At 46.6% G+C, this 16,022-nt stretch overlaps 1 protein-coding gene across 5 annotated transcripts in view; it reads left to right on the top strand.

Moving 5' to 3' along the window:
- APLP2 (amyloid beta precursor like protein 2) overlaps positions 1-15,560 on the top strand; it is a 48,844-nt gene extending 33,284 nt beyond the window's left edge. Inside the window, exons 7-18 of one of the 5 annotated variants that reach the window (XM_054086911.1) lie at positions 54-221; positions 2,275-2,390; positions 2,758-2,832; positions 3,997-4,155; positions 4,554-4,682; positions 6,881-6,980; positions 7,520-7,690; positions 8,275-8,310; positions 11,556-11,635; positions 12,662-12,736; positions 13,056-13,211; positions 13,978-15,560. In XM_054086911.1, coding sequence (XP_053942886.1) covers positions 54-221; positions 2,275-2,390; positions 2,758-2,832; positions 3,997-4,155; positions 4,554-4,682; positions 6,881-6,980; positions 7,520-7,690; positions 8,275-8,310; positions 11,556-11,635; positions 12,662-12,736; positions 13,056-13,211; positions 13,978-14,079 — 1,367 coding nt within the window. In that variant the 3' untranslated portion in view covers positions 14,080-15,560. Of the gene's footprint in view, positions 1-53; positions 222-2,274; positions 2,391-2,757; positions 2,833-3,996; positions 4,156-4,553; positions 4,683-6,880; positions 6,981-7,519; positions 7,691-8,274; positions 8,311-11,555; positions 11,639-12,661; positions 12,737-13,055; positions 13,212-13,977 lie in introns of all 5 variants that reach the window. The other 4 variants (XM_009568609.2, XM_054086915.1, XM_054086914.1 and 1 more) reach the window with 4 other exon arrangements.
- Positions 15,561-16,022: the final 462 nt, after the last annotated feature.

The following is a 16,022-nucleotide window of genomic DNA, read 5'->3' as shown; positions in this document are numbered from 1 at the left end:
TTGGCAAGGCCTGTGCTCCTCACTAGCTCATGTTCTAACCCGTCTCCACACAGCTGTCTGCTCCCAGGAGGCGATGACAGGGCCCTGCCGGGCTGTGATGCCTCGTTGGTACTTCGACCCTAACAAGAGAAAATGCATTCGCTTTATATATGGAGGCTGCGGAGGCAACAGGAACAATTTTGAGTCAGAGGAGTATTGTATGGCTGTGTGTAAAAAGATGAGTAAGTCCTGCCCCCTCTGGCCCTTCTGCAGCTAGTGCTGTCTGTCTGGCGTTTGGTGTCTCCTCCTTGTCTCGATCAAGAGAGGATGCGTGTGTAGCTCATCCCTTTGGTTCTGGTGTCCGCAGCGGTTCTGTCTGTCCTTTTGCAGCAGTCTCCTCTCGTCTCCATTTCTCTAGGTATTTAGGGTGAGCTTTCCTGGGGAAAGTGGCTCTCAATGTCTGCTGTCTGTGCTCACTGTTGGCTTGGAGCTCTTGCTAAGGGCTTAGTTCTCCTCCTCCAGATCTATCGCAGGGACCAGGGGCTGTCGTGAACGTCTTGTGAACACATAGCTTGCTTGTTCCCGTAAGTGGCTTTTTTCCAAATACATGGAAGGAAGCACTTGCTTTCCCCAGTCGTGTACCCGTACATATGTTTGACCAGTCGGTCCTGCACAACAGGCTGCTACTGGCCATTCTCCTGGTTGTAGGCATTTTCTTGCTGTTGTATTCTGGAAAAAGATCAGAGAAGTGGTATAGAATTCAGATTCCCACTTTCAGCTCGGTTTGAAATATGAATCATGACTCAATCCCTGCATTTTTGAGAGCTTGAGGTTTTTGGCATCCGTTTCAACTGGCTTTTATGTCAGATGATAAAACTACCAAAAACATTTTAACCTCCTTATTAATCTTATTGTTGAACTCCAGCACTTCCACTTCAGCTGCCATTAAAGCCTTTTGAAAGGCTTTTTGTGTTATCTGGGGCTTGGCAGTCTGACTGTACAGCCATAATCCTGTTTACAAAATGGGCTTCACGCAAGTGCTTTAGATTGGGCTGATCTGACTGAAGTGGTGAAATAAAAGATGCGGATGTCAGGAGCTTTTTGTACAAAAGTTTGTCCTGTTCCAGAGGGATTTGGGACTGGGAAGGGAGTTTTCTGTGTCCAGGCTTGGTCAGAAGGGCAATAGGCAGGCCTAGAATGCAGCACTGACCTGACGTTGTCTCTCGCACGCAGCGGTGATGCCTGTGCTGTGTGTTGCCATTATTTCATCAAGTAATTCCTCCCCCTTGTTCAATCCTCCTTCCCTGGTTAGAGCAAAGGTTCCTGGATTCAGGTTCCTGCTAAACTGTATTCATGCTAAAGTGCCAGGTAAATTTTTTCTGACACATCCTGTCTTTCAGTGATGCGTGGGAGGTTTTGTCCACCCAAATAACTCAAATGGATGAAAGGTTGCCGTACCTTTCCCTTTCTGCCCTCTGTCTGCTGAAGGGCAACAACAGAGCGCGTAGTGTTTGCCATAGATCCTTCCAGAAAGGACTCTGGGATGTGTAGTTTCTAAAACTGTAGCACAGAAATTGGGTTCAACGTTTCCTGAACTGCAGTTTATGGAGTCCAGAGCCCATGTTGTGGAATCTGCAGGTGCTTGAACTTGTCAGTTCTGAAATTTTATTTTTCCCTGTGTTGGATTTGAATGTCTTAAAGATACAAACCATCCAGTTTATTGGACAAGTCAATGTGTCACACTGAGCCTCCTTCTGTTGCTGTCTTGTCTAATATCGTTGCCTGTTAGTCCTGCATGGTGCATCTGGTAGGGAAGGTAGGTTGGAAGTATAAAATATTGGGTAGCATTTTGTGCACATTCATTGTCAAGCTCCCTAATCATATTAACGATGTCTGGAGCCAGCTTGTCAACAAACGGCTGATGCACAAAATGTTGTTTAAACTATCCAAAGCCAATGTGAAAGGGAAGAGAAAACACATTCTATTTTCTGCAATCCAAGTGGTTCTGGTGCTGGAGCTGAATAATGCTCGTCCCAGAACTGATGAGAAGACCGAGAGGTGCTGGCGCTGGTTGCTGCATGACTGTGGTGTTGGGAGGATGTAGCTGGTGGTGGTGTGCATTAGACTGGCAGCTTAAAGAGACCAAACGAGACTCCTGGTAGGTGGTGGTTCGGTAAACTCAAGTCTGCCAGGTTGTTAATTACGCAGATGTGGGGATTCTTCTCCCTACCTGCCCTTTGCAATCCAGGATCGCAGTTTTCTGAACCTCTGCTTATCCTTGCCCTCTCTTTGCAGTGCCAACTGATGATGTGGATGTCTACTTTGAAACCCCAGCTGATGATAACGAACATGCCCGCTTCCAGAAGGCGAAGGAGCAGCTGGAAGTCAGACACCACAACCGCATGGATCGGGTGAGTGTCTATAGCTTTAGTCATTTGTGCTGCACTGCGGAGTTACTGCCCATGTCTTTTTCTGGACAAATTGATGGTGAATTGGCTTCCTTTCCAGTCACCCACCTTCTGTGTGTCTCTTGCAATGTGACCACGATGTGGCAATTAGATTTTAATTTCTTCAAAGTGATGGGAGAGACGAATCATGGGGGGACACTTGGCTTGCTGCCCAGAGGGCTTAAGTTCTAGCGTTAAGCCCCACAGCAGCAGTTTTGTGCCTTCAAAACCTAGCTGGGCTGTACAAGGATCTGCCTGTGAAGGGGTTAGCTCGCAAAGATCAGACATAAATCTGTGTCTTGTTGATGTGATCTGTCCTTTTCTTATCCAGGTGAAAAAGGAATGGGAGGAAGCAGAACACCAAGCTGTAAATCTCCCCAAGGCAGAAAGACAGACTCTCATTCAGGTAAGGGGTGAAGGACTTAAAGAGGAAAGTTACTGATGTGTGGCCTTCATCTTCTTGATAAACTCAATGAGAGATGCTAATATTCAAAGCCAAAAGGCGACTGGGTTGGAAGAACAGCTTTCCTGTTCTGTCAACAGCTGCCTTTTAGAGGAGATTTGATTCAATTGTGTGCTTTGTTCTTAAAACTGGAGATGATCCGATACTGTGCCAGGTCCTGTCCTGTGCCCAGTAGAAGGAAGCTGTCTCATCCCACAGGCATGGTCAAAAGCAGAGCCAAACTGTAACTTCAGACCTTTGGCTGATTTTGCACTAACTGGTGGCCTCACAGCCCTGTTCAGATTGGCCCTGACTCTCCGGACACACATTTCCTGTTCGGGCAGGCTTAGTGAAAACCACTTAGGCAGCAGATCCCACTGGTTCGCTGCCAAAATGCCAATCTTGTGCCTTATGCGGAGAGTTCAGTCAGACTGTGAAGTTAATCAGGGATGTGCTCAGTATGGGATTGTTAGGGGCAGGCTCTTCTGGCCATGACAACTCCACGAAGTTCCCTCAAACCCATATCCAACTGAGTGGCTGACTCCAGCCCTTTGGATTTTATCCTGGAATGTGGATCTCTCTGCATTTTTTAATGTAAGCCACTCTAAGTCCAAAGGAGTTTTCCATCATCTCTGATGAAACATACCAATGCTAAATGGAGTCTGGCTCGTTTGAAGATGTAGGTTATGGCTTTTCTAATAGAATAGATAGAGGTTTGAGCTGAAGATGCACTGATCCTCCATGCGATACCTGCGTAAATATTTGTGAATTCAGATTGACAGCTCTAGGCTGAAGGGATCCATCCTGTTTCCATGTTGCAGGATTGAGGGAAAGACCTAATACTGTTGCTATTCAGTCAGTACAGTTCAGCACAACTTCAACACAATCTTTACCTGCAAGGCCATGTGTCCTCTTCAGACATTTGGAAGGGATTGCGAAGCAAGTTTTGGAGGCAGATTGTCACTATTGAATTTGTGGAGGTGAAATCTGCGTCAACATCTGTCAGTGCCCTTCTCTCCTGCTGTAAATGCTGAGGACACGTGGTGTGACAGGTTCCATTTGTTCTGAGGGGTTACGTGACTGAGAATAGGTGACCCTCATGCATGCAGCCTCCTTTCTTTGTTCCAGCACTTCCAGGCAATGGTGAAATCTCTGGAGAAGGAGGCAGCAAGTGAGAAGCAGCAGCTTGTGGAAACTCACCTGGCTCGCGTGGAAGCTATGTTGAATGATCGCCGTCGGATTGCTCTGGAGAACTACCTGGCTGCCCTGCAGGCTGACCCGCCGCGGGTGAGTTCCATTGTGATGAAGTTTTACAGTAGGGCAGCACTGGGTAGGGTGGAAGGTGGGAATGAAGATTACCTGTATCCTGTCGAGGCAGAAACTGGGAATAGGATACCAGTAAAGCTTTCTCCGTCATGGCAGTTTGTGCTGAAGGCCTAGCAATGGGCTGCCTAATTGACTCACTTTTCTGCCTGGTTCAAAACCCCTCTGCTTTGTTTTGTGTTCCTAAGCATACTGTTCTGAGCGAGACAGACTTGATTTAGAAAGGAAATATCTAAGAGGTTAGCGCAGGTGATTGATCTGTCCAGTAACAAAGCTGGCTCGCCTCTGAAGTGCTGTATCTCAGCAGTGAATTTTATTTGAACCAAATGGATTTGAACTCTTCCCCTCCTCAAATCCTGCAGCCCCACCGCATCCTGCAGGCTCTGAAGCGCTACGTTCGTGCGGAGAACAAGGACCGTCTGCACACCATCCGCCATTACCAGCACGTCCTGGCAGTTGACCCAGAAAAGGCTGCACAGATGAAATCTCAGGTATAAGAATGCTTCTATCAAGGGAAGCATTGTTACCCAGCCCTGACTGTCAGGGACTTTTAGAAGCCTTGCGTCAAGTCCTCGCACTGGTTTGCTGGATGCTATAGCAAGTTCTCATACCTTTGCAGAGACCTTTAAGCGTATTGCCTGCCACCAGTCTGTACGATTTTCCTTTGTGTTAGGAATTGGAACTCTGGCTTATACATGAATTATTGTTGGTGACAATGAAGAGTCTAAGGGTTTAGTAATAGTTCGGTATCGTTTTTGTGTTTCCTTTGGTCAAGCACCCATGATATTATTTGCTGGAACCTTGGTCACCCTTGAACAGACTTCCTTGCTGTGTTCCTTTCATTAGGCCTGTTCTTCAGGATGCCTGTGGTTTGGGTTTGTGGGCATTCTCTTGTTTCTCTGCAGAGTTGCTGCCTTGTTTTCAAAGCGTAACACGTAACCCTTGCTAGGCGCTTGATCAGCAATGTTACCATTATCAGAAAGTCTGTTTTGATGAATTCATTTTGTGCCTTTGCAATAGATTTTCCTTCCAAACAGCCAGAAAGTAATTTTCCTTCTGGTGTGTAGGAAAATGTGAATATGCTACTTCAGGTGGGTGTCAGACCTGACCATTGTACTTAAAAGAGTGGTTCCGGATATCCCACAAATCTTTTGAATTGTATCGTGATACTTGTTTTTATTTCTAAAATGGTGAAGAGGTACTGAAAGGCCTAAGATTCAAATCAAGAATGGCCTATTAACACTAAATATCTGTTCATAAGGGTGTGTCCTGAGTTCGGAGTGAAGCAGAGAGAACTGAGTGTGCAATCACATCCAAAGGAATGTAATCAGTGTCGGACAAGTCCCAGTTTACTGGGAAAAACCAGCTTTGTTACCTGGCTGTATAACCAGTAGATGGAAATGTCTGGTTTAAGAGGAAGACAGGCAGTGGAGTGTGTTGCTATGACCTCTGGTGAGGCGTGGAGAAGTGCTGCAGGGATTTTCTAGAAGCTAACTTCACCCTTGGATGTGCCTGGTCCCGTGTTGTTGCTGGGTGTTAGCAGTGTGCCTTCAGCCCTTGGCTCTCACGTTGCTGCTGCCGCTTCTGTGGTTCCTGTGAAGCTGCGCATTCTCAGACAGAGCAGTAGCAATTGTATTTGCACGCTGATGCTCAGCTTGCGATGCGGAATATGTGATAGCGTTTTCAGAGACAGCTTAGCATATCAAGCACGGTCCACCCTGACCCTTTGTTCTGAAGCTGCCAAAGCCCAAGGGGGAGTGCGTGAACTGTTTTCTTAAGCTAAAACCTAAACAGCCTTTAATTCATTCTGAAGGCTGCAGTGTCAACAAATCGACATGCGAGGGATGTGGGTGGTATAGTTCAATTTCCATTCGCTTTACTTTTCAGATGCACTTTAAGCTCTGCAGTCGATTCCCTTGATTGACAAGCTGCCACATGTAAAATTAAATTGCTTTCATCCTTGCTCTTAAAGGTCAGGCACACGTCAGACTGTAAAACAGGTCCATTCAGCTCCTTAGCTTTTTCCAGCATTTGGCCATCCATATAAATGTTTTCTTGGTCTGTGTGATCCCTGATTATGCAGCACCCTCTTCAGGTCAGGCTTGACTTCACCAGTGAATTTAATACGCTGGGGAAGAGCAATTTGAGGTTCCACAGTGTTTAAATTTATTTCTTTAATAAAGGGAGAGTGCTGCTGCCAATGAGAGGGTGTAGTGGGTGTAAGACAAATGTAGTGCCACCGTTGTTCTGAAAGGCACCTTTGTTTTGAAACCAGGATTGATAAATAATATTGTCTGCTCCCTTTGCCTTTATCTTTTCTAGCAGTCAGGAATGATAATCCAGTTAATAAAGCACTTACATGTAGCTGCCCCAGGAAATGAATTATGACCGTTTCTGGCATGTGGGAAATACCGTCTGGTTACAGCAGGAGTTGGCTGAATCCTCTCTCTCTCACCCCAACCTTCCTCCAAAATACCAAGTGTGCCACGTTGAAGTGCCGGTTCACTGAAGCAGGATGTGTTAGAGAGCATCAGTCGGAGAGCTGGGCTAGATGGACCCATGTCCCACTCTGTTGTGGGTCACAGCAGGTCCACCAGTAGCAGATATTTCATTAAATAAGTGAAGTACTGGTATCAGTCAAGGTTCTGACAGTCTTTGCCTGCTCCAACACACTTTTGTGCGTTTGCAGGTGATGACACATCTCCATGTGATCGAGGAGCGGATGAATCAAAGCTTATCTCTGCTCTACAAAGTGCCATATGTGGCTGAAGAAATCCAGGATGAGATTGGTGAGTGTCTCTGTGTGCCAGGTTCTGTGCCACCCTGTTAGACTACAAGCTTTTGCATCAAATGAAGTGGACTTGCTCGCTCCGTTGAGATTCCCTAAGCAACAAGCACTGGCGCTTAGGCTTAGGTGCTGCGGGGCAGATCCTCTCTAGGTTTGCAACACTGCCAGTCAAAAATAACTTGTTCCTAAGAACTTCTACTGTCCATTTAGAAAACTACAGCTACGCTCAGAACAGCAAAGATATTTCTCAAAGGGTGATGTAAAAGATCTGTAAAAATAGGCAAATGCTCTCCTGCTTTATTAGGAGTTTAATCCCATCTTGCCACATCAAACCTCTTGGCCCATATTTGTATGTATTTCTGGGCAACGCCTTTACTGAGAATTCCAGATGAGATTGAGAGCATGCAGGATGAGGTAACCTGGCAGCCCTGAACAGTGTTCCCCTGCAGCCCTGCTTCAGCTCGGTTCAAACCATCTGCCCCTTTCTGCTCCTGCCAGGCCTCATGCCGTTTGTGTAATATTTCCTCTCATTCCTTTCAGATGAGCTGCTTCAGGAGCAACGTGCAGACATGGATCAGTTCACATCCTCCATTTCTGAATCCCAGGTGGATGTCAAAGTGAGCTCTGAGGAGAGCGAAGAAATTCCCCTGGAGGGCAAACCTTTCCGTCCTTTCCAGGTGAAAACCTTCCCAGCCTTGACAGAAAGTGAAGGTATGTGGAACTGAACAATGGATTCCCTGGCTTTACAAAACATGTGTGCTTTCTAAGCCAAAATGTTCAGTGAGGTCGAACAGAAAGCTCCATCGCTTTGGGTGGTTTAAGAGCAAAGCAGTTGCCCCAGCAGTGCCCCTCAGACTCTGGAACGAGGCAGTGCCACTGGTAACCGAGCTGCTGTCTTCATTTTCTGATTCTTCTCTTTACAGAGTTGTTTTTTCTCTTTCCATTTTGCAGGAGTGTTAAATTGTTACTGTGTGCCTTGACTCTGGATTTAATTTCCAACCAAAATGCTCTCGTGTAGTGTTAAGTCTTTGTGCTGTGACTGCTGAAGGGCTGCAGGAATTCTCTTTATTTTTTTAAAATATGTATATCTCTATTTTTTGTGTCACCGGGTGTTGACAGCTGGTGTGTGTGTGTATTTATTTTAAAAACCCTTGAAGAGAGTCCTGAGCTTAAAGAAAGCTGTAGACTAAAAGCTTTTCCCAGGGTCTGAGTCAGAAATCATGCGCAAGCCTTTTTTCCTTTCTCTCTTAATCTCCTTTCTCTGCTATTTTTGTTTTTGTTTTCCCTCCTGCTAGATCCTCAGCCGGATTTGTACCATCCAATGAAAAAAGGTTGGTTCTAAGCTGCTCCCTCACAGTGCTTTCGATCACTCTCCTACCTTCTCCGTGTGTTTGATAGCTTCATTTTAGTTTCATACTCACCTTTATCTTCATTTCCCTGCTCTCATTTAGATCGGTAACTTCCAATTTGCTTGTTTAGGCCTAGCGTTAAAGAAAATCACTGGTCTGAGCACCCGATCGATTGTGTGTGTTCGTCTCTGATGGGCTCGCGAGGTCTCTCAGAGCGCGTGGAGCAGCATCTTTGGGCCGCGCAGGCTCTCTGCAGTCTTTTGGTCCTTTGCACATGTGTTCATGTGTTCATACTCGACATTTCTCAAAATAAGCCTTGCGGTGCTGATGGTGAATAAGTGCTGCCAGCTGTAGAATCTGTCCTTGCTCTCCGATGGCAGCCCAGAACCAGGAATGGGAGTGCTGCAACAGGCGTAGGCTGGGCTTCCTGCCCGAATGTCCTCGTAGAGTTACAGAGCACGGCTGCTTTGGGACAGATAAATTAGGAGATGCCTTCTCTGTGTTTGTGATCTCCTTCGTGTCACCTTTTCACACATAGCATTTCTCCATCCTAGCAAAGTCCTGTGTGATGATCCATTTCTCCTTTAGCTTATTATTACTTCTGCAGTAACTCAGTGCCTGTCTCGAAAGGGGTTGCGTCGGCTTTAAGAGCGGCGTAGAAATATTGGCGTTAAATGAACTCCTCTGTTAGCGATACAGCCTCAGGTAAAGATCAGTCCAGGCTGATCTGCTGCCACAGCTCTGGTTCCTGAAGTAGAAATGGAAGGTTGACAATTAAAATGCTTTTGCAGGCCAGTGGTACGAGTGGTGTGGGTGGAGAGTGAACCCAGCGTTTTAATCTGCCTTTGGTTCCAAGTATATTGTGCAGAGTCTCAAAGGAGAGCAAAGGATTTTACTAATAACCATTTTATATGAACACAAATAGTTCTGTAGCATGGTGAAGGCCAGATAGCTCGGAACTGTTCTCATATTAGCATTTGTCTACCAATGTAAGTCACCTTCATCCCTCTTGTGGAATAATGTACAGCTAACTTAGTACTGGCTGCTCCGGGAAGAAGTGGGACAGCCTTAAGTTTGGTGGGTTGGGGTTTTTTAGATGACTATTTTGTTGAATTAAAAATGAGGAGAAGCGGCTGACACACCTGGGATTGTTTAGCCTGGAGAAGAGGAAGCTGCAGTAGAGACCTTACTGCTCTCTGCAGCTCCCTGAAAGGAGGCTGCAGTGAGGTGGGTGTTGGTCTCTTCTCCCAAGTAAGAAGTGATAGGATGAGAGGAAATGGCCTCAAGTTGGGCCTGGGGAGGTTTAGATTGGATATTAGGAAAAATTACTTTACTGAAAGAGTGATGAAGCATTGGAAGAGGCTGCCCAGGGCGGTGCTGGAGTCTCCATCTCCGGAGGGGTTAAAAAAATGTGTGGGTGTGATATGTCAGGACATGGTTTAGCGGGCATGGTGGGGTTGGGCTGACATTTGGAGTGAATGAGCTTAGAGGTCTTTTCCAACCTTAGTGATTCTATGATAAATCTAGGCTGGGTCTCCCCGTTTGGGCAAATGGGAGAATTCCTGATCAACTAGGGACAGAGACCATATCCTGCACTTGCTCCTTCTCTCCCTTCCCTTTCCATTGAATTTCATGAGCGCTGCCAGGGAGTTTTGGGAGAGGGGGTTGCTCAGATATGTATTTTTTTCCCCTGGGAGATCTATAATCTAAACTCTGCCTTTGAGCTGCATAGAGCTCAAACAGAGAGGGTCTGTTATTTGTTGCAGCACTCTGTGACAAAGGGCGAAGTGCAGCACAGCAGCCAAACTCTCAGTCCAGAGGACTGTGTTGTGTTGGCTCCTGAGAATTGACTTGAGGAGCCATAGGCCAAAAGCTGACATGGTAGTTCTCTAAAAACTAGAGAACTATTTGTGGCCAATCTCTCCAGAAAATCCCCATCATTGACTTTCACAATAACATGACCCGCTTTGACAGCCACGAGGAGTCCGACTGGCAGTCTTGGCTGTGCTCAGAATCTGATTACTGTCTCCAGAGAACAGTATAGGGAAAGGGGTTGCACTAAACCCCAAGATGCTGCTTTTGGGAAGAGTTGGAGCGAAACATTCGTTTCCTTGGCATTTTCAGGCAGTAAAAGCTTGTCACTGTAAAAGCTTGCCTTGGAGCCAACTAACCTTTCCTTGCATCTCATCAAAGAACACAGTGCCAGTTGCAGCAGCAGTTGACATAAAGTCTTGGGCGAACTGCAAGCTCAGCAGCTTGCGGAGAGGGGTTTGCAGTCATCGGCGAAGTGTTAAGTGCTGTAGCCATACTTTCCCCACCTCACACTCCTCGTTGGAAGGACCCCGCTGTAGGTTTGGGGCTTTGGTGTCCTACTTTTGCACTGGGCAGATATAGGTGCTGTGAAGGATGTGACGTTGTCCCTACTGGTAAAGGAAAGCTGGCGTTCTCCTAACTCGCTGTGTTATGTTAGGTCTGAGTGTTTTGCATCAGACTTTTCTGTTATTGATCTGATCTATTTATAAACGCTTCAGATCAAAACAGTTTGTGCAGAACAGCTGCCTTCATTAATTGATATTCTTCTCTTGAGCTAGTTTCAGCCTACAAGTGGGTGAGTGATGTTCTGGTACAAAAACTGGCGTAGTTCTGTGCTCCTCCCTTGCCCTGGGATTTATCGTTTCTGGGCTGGTGCCAGATACGGGACAGCAGCTCATTACAGAGCCGCGTCGGGTGACCTTGAAAGTCTCATTCCTGAGGCGCTTGCTGCTGCACTTGATTTGAAAAGCCTGGGTGATGCTGACCGTGCGGTTGGAAGTGTTCCCTTCACGCTGTTTCTCAGCAGAGAACGGGATGTGTGTTTCTGTCACGGGGGTCACGGTGAGGCGGTGGTGACTTGGGGTGACACCGGCAGGGAGATCTGCACACTCACAGTTTGTTTTACATGTTGCACTCTAACAGCAACTCTTAATGGTACGAAATGTCTGGATTTACACGGTTGTGGTGAGTCTTGTCTACTCCTCTCATTGCATCTCATTTCCCTCATTAACAGACCCCCTCAATCACTTGTCACTAGTGTAGTTTATCAGCTCCCTTTCTGACACAAGAGCATGAAGACAGGTTAATAACCAGCGGTTAATCGCACTAGCCATGGCAGCTCCACAGAGTAGGTGACCCTTCTTCTGCGTCACGGAGAGTGGACTGACGCTCCCTGCCTTGCTTTTTCGGTGCAGGTTCTGGCATGACCGAGCTGGACGGGCTGATCGGCGCAGAAGAAAAAGTGATTAACAGCAAGAACAAAGTGGATGAAAATGTGGTGAGCCCTCCACCTTTATTTTGTAAAGCAAAGCCTGCCGCGGACATTAATTAATAGCGGTGGCTTATTTCCATGTCTCCTTCCTGCTTACAGAATGTCAGTGTGTTCATTATCCATATGGTGTGGGGGAGTCAGTTTTCTGACTATTGTAGGCTCTTAATACTGATTAGCATCAGAAGGGTGGGAGGGTGAGGGAAGGAGAGGGATGCAGATCTTTGGCAGCCTGAGTTGGAGAACTGGGATTTAGTAACTGCTTTATCAAGGAGAGACCTTTTGATATGCCTTTATTTTAGCTAGGTAGCTTGCCATCGGAATACACCAAATGCTGGTGTATTCTGTCTTCCCACTTATTTTTCATGGCAAGAAAGGCTTCACCTACTTCTGCAGGTGAGCGACCCAGTAGGTATTGGCTCTGCGTGCAGTGTGAGAATTCACTGGGTGACAGCGGCGGCTGCCTTGCCTCAGTTCCCTGGGTTTGGTGAAAGAAAGGGTCAACTTTAGGGAGTTTCAAAGCCACAGATTAGATCCTACATGGCAGAGATGCTGTGTCCAAGGCTAGCACCCGGTTCTTCTTTTGGGTCTTTAGTTTGATGTAGTGCAGACAACCAAATGGGTGCAGTACTGCCTCAGGTGGCTTTAAAAGCTGGAGAGCATCCCACGCTGCTGAGCACAGGGAAAGGGTGGTGGGTGGTTCCAGCCTTTACTATAAAGCTCTCACAGAATCACAGAATAGTTTGGGTTGGAAGGGACCTTAAAGATCATTTATTTCCAAACCCCCTGTTATGGGCAGGGACATCCCACTAGACCAGGGTGCCCAATAATAATCAGTTTACCATTGTATAATAAGGCATCAGGTGTGAGGACTGACCTCCCCAACATCAGATGTCTAAACGCAGGGTGAGGCAGTTGCTGCAGCAACAAAAAGCGATAGAAGAAACCTAACAATTTCATTTGCCTTTGTGTTTCTTCTCCCACCAGTTTTGAATGGCCCCTTTCATAAAATGCTTTTGTGACTGTTTTCAGGTAATTGATGAAACCCTTGATGTGAAGGAAATGATTTTCAACGCGGAGCGTGTCGGTGGGCTGGTGGATGAGCCGGTATGTATGTGGCTACCGTGTCCAGAGATCAGCAAACTACTAAAGCAGGATTTCAATTCCTGTGTGTTACTGAATTTGGGCTTTGATGCCTTGACGCTGCTTTGGTAGGTCAGACAGAGTGGTCTTTCTGCATAACAATGTCAACAGTAAACAGAGGTCTTTAGAGGTGAAATAGTTCTGCTGTCAGGTGTAACCAATCATATCTTGGTACCACAGATGGTTGAAGACCTGGTTGGTGGCCACCTTTTAGGTTTGCATTTCGCAGTGCATCTCCCGCATCCCTCTTTGTCTACCTGCTCCATTGTTTTCTTCCCTCCAGGATAATGACAACTCCCTCCGAGATGACTTTAGTTTCAGCAGCAGTGCCCTTATTGGCCTGTTGGTGATCGCTGTTGCCATAGCTACTGTGATAGTCATCAGCTTGGTGATGCTGAGGAAGAGGCAGTATGGGACCATCAGCCATGGGATTGTGGAGGTGAGAAACAACCCCTGCTCCATCACCGGGGATGAAAATACTTAGCATTGAGTCACACGATGTGTGTGGGGGATGAAGATGGCAGCGGCTGCCCAGCCGTCAGCAGCTCTGCCCTCCCTGGGTGGGTCCTAGCTCTGAGGGTGTGGACATCTTCATCGTGTGTTTGTTAGTGTGTGGGTATCAGTCGTCGGCGTGTCGTGCTGGGACCTGTCACTTCACAGCTGCATTTGCTTATCACGAGGAATTCAATTAGGCTTCCCTGGCTGGCTCAGGATAGGATTTAGCACTAAATGAGCTTTCTGCGATATCTTTAGCAAGGGAGCAAGTCAGTCAATCTAGAGCAATTTGTCCTCCCAACTAATGTAACAACTGTTAAGACGGCACGATCGGCTGAACGCTGAGAAGTGATTCCTTCTGCTTTCTACTCCCAACATGCACATTTCTAACAACACCTTAATGGATCCTGGAGAGAGCGGCTTTTGCCTTTGCCCAGCCAATATGTGAAATGGTAACGACCTTTTTAATGAGAGAAGTGGGTCCGAAATTTGCACCGTTAGCTCGTGGAGAACATCTCCAAGGAGGTGAGAGCAGGCAGGAGGTGTTGACACCCAAAGGAGGGGCTCCATTAAGGAAGTTAGTTTTCGTGGCTCACCTTTTTCACTGTGTACTTCCTGACACAGTGCAGCGTTTGTCTGTCAGCTCTTGTTGCTCTGAAATCGGGCTGCAGGTACCTCCCTCGAGCAGTAACCATCTGGTCTTTCTACAGGTTGACCCAATGCTTACCCCAGAAGAGCGGCATCTGAGCAAGATGCAAAACCACGGCTACGAGAACCCCACCTACAAATACCTGGAGCAGATGCAGATATAAATGAGATGAAGATAAAACAGCCCTGACCGGGAAAGGAGCAGGGCAGAGGGCCAAAGGGGTCCAGCGTTTTGGATCAACTACTGACCAACAGTTGCTTTGAGAGGACTTCATCTTACATTCAGAACTCCTGGATCATTAAGACTATAATTACTACTGTAGAGTTGCAATTTCCATTCTTTTAAATGGGTGAAGAAATGATAATATAACAATATGATATATAAATCTCCTTAAATGGGAAAAATGGATCTATTGCAGATATTTGACTGAGATGTAGTTTTCTTTTTTTTTTGTTTTTTTTTAATGATCTGAGAAATACCAGTTCCGCTGTACTGTTGTCTGATCCGAGCTCTATATATAAAACGGGAAATGTTGATTTTTATTATTTCTGATAGACCACCTGTATATTGAGGGTCATTCATACCAGCCCGCCTTGTCACAAGGAGATGGTTGTGGCTCTTCAGTCATTTTGGCTTTTATATATAAAGCAGTATTTTTTTTTTTCCTTTCTATTTTTTTTTTTTTAAAGTGAATTTCACTGGGAGTTGCAAAGAGATTAATTTAGGGGTAGGAACTGTGACAGCGTAAGCAAGGAAACAATTGGGAATGGTAACTAACAAAAATCCTTATAATAAGAAAAAAGAAAAAAAAAGCAAAAAAAAAAAGCCCAAAAAGCCCCCCCATCTTCATACGCCGGCAATGTGCACCCTGCTGCTTAGCAGTTCGGGCTCTAGGAATCCAGACTCCCTGGAGGCAAGGAGTTAAAAGGCTTCTAGCATCTCGTTGATAGTTATTCTAGTGGAATGTTAGACCATGGTTTGTGCATACCGGGCTCTGCACATGCCCCTTCCAGATTCAGTTCTGCTCTAGACTTGGAAGTTCCCGGTGTTGAATTGAAATCCTCCGTTCTGAACCAGTTTCCTTCAGTACTCACCTGGCATTAACAGCCCCCTCTGGCTACTACTTCCTAATTTTCCCCAGCCCTCCTGCCTCACCAACAGGGTAAGTAGTTCAGAGACGCAGGCCTTGGCGCCTTCGCTCTCCTTGGGCGCTGTTGGGCCACGAGCACGGCACTGGTGTTTGCCCAGAAACGACAAATCACTGCAATAATCAGAACCTTGGGAGCTGATGAACGCAGAATTCAGTGGGGAGGGAAGAGAGGGACGAGTTGGGAAGGGATACTGCCTGCTTTAAGGGAACTTGGAAGCATAGGCCCCGAGAAGAACAGAAGGGGTGTTGTTCCACTCACCATCTTGTCTTTGTAATGCTTGTATAGTTGGTGTTAATGCTCACGGCTTTTTTAAATCTGGAGGTTCTGGTAACCTGTGGTGTATTTTTTCTATTTTTCCTGTGACTTTTATTTTTTTTTTTCTTCTCCCTTCCGTGTCTCTTCCCACTATGCACAGATTTACCTGCAAACTCCTTAGTGTGGTCTGTGGGGAATGTACAAAGTTTAAACACATCAATAAACACTTTAACTTCCAGATAGTTTCTTTTCTTTATTCACGGGCTTGCTCCAGTTCCTCTCTCCTTCCACTACGTCCTTGCCAAACCTGTGGAGACCTTTTGTCCCCTTGCTGTCCACCTCGGTGACCGTTGCGGGAGGGATGTGCCGGCGTTGAGAACCTATACCCATGCCCAGAGTCTCCTGTGGCCTTTCCAGATTCTGCTGACCTGTGAGGAGAGAAGGAGGTGTGATCCTAAGGTACGGATAACACGATGCCCTCACGCTGCCACCGTTAGGTGCTGGAGCACAGATCAGGTAGAGCTGCGACTGCTGTTGGTGTCTTGTTCACTGTAGAAGACATCACGAGTGGTTCTGTGGCAGTGGAGATGCTGGAACCACTCGCTGTGTGAAGGCGGCCACTGGCACAGCCTCTCAGAGAAAGCAGAGCCAAAACGCTCAGCGAAACCAAACTGTTCCTGCGCTCAGCCATCCACCTGCG

The sequence above is a fragment of the Cuculus canorus genome, chromosome 23 (assembly GCF_017976375.1).
Source record: "Cuculus canorus isolate bCucCan1 chromosome 23, bCucCan1.pri, whole genome shotgun sequence".
Classification (NCBI taxonomy): Eukaryota; Metazoa; Chordata; class Aves; order Cuculiformes; family Cuculidae; genus Cuculus; species Cuculus canorus.
The sequence above is the reverse complement of the archived record's forward strand: the minus strand, read 5'-3'. Positions and strand labels throughout refer to the sequence as shown.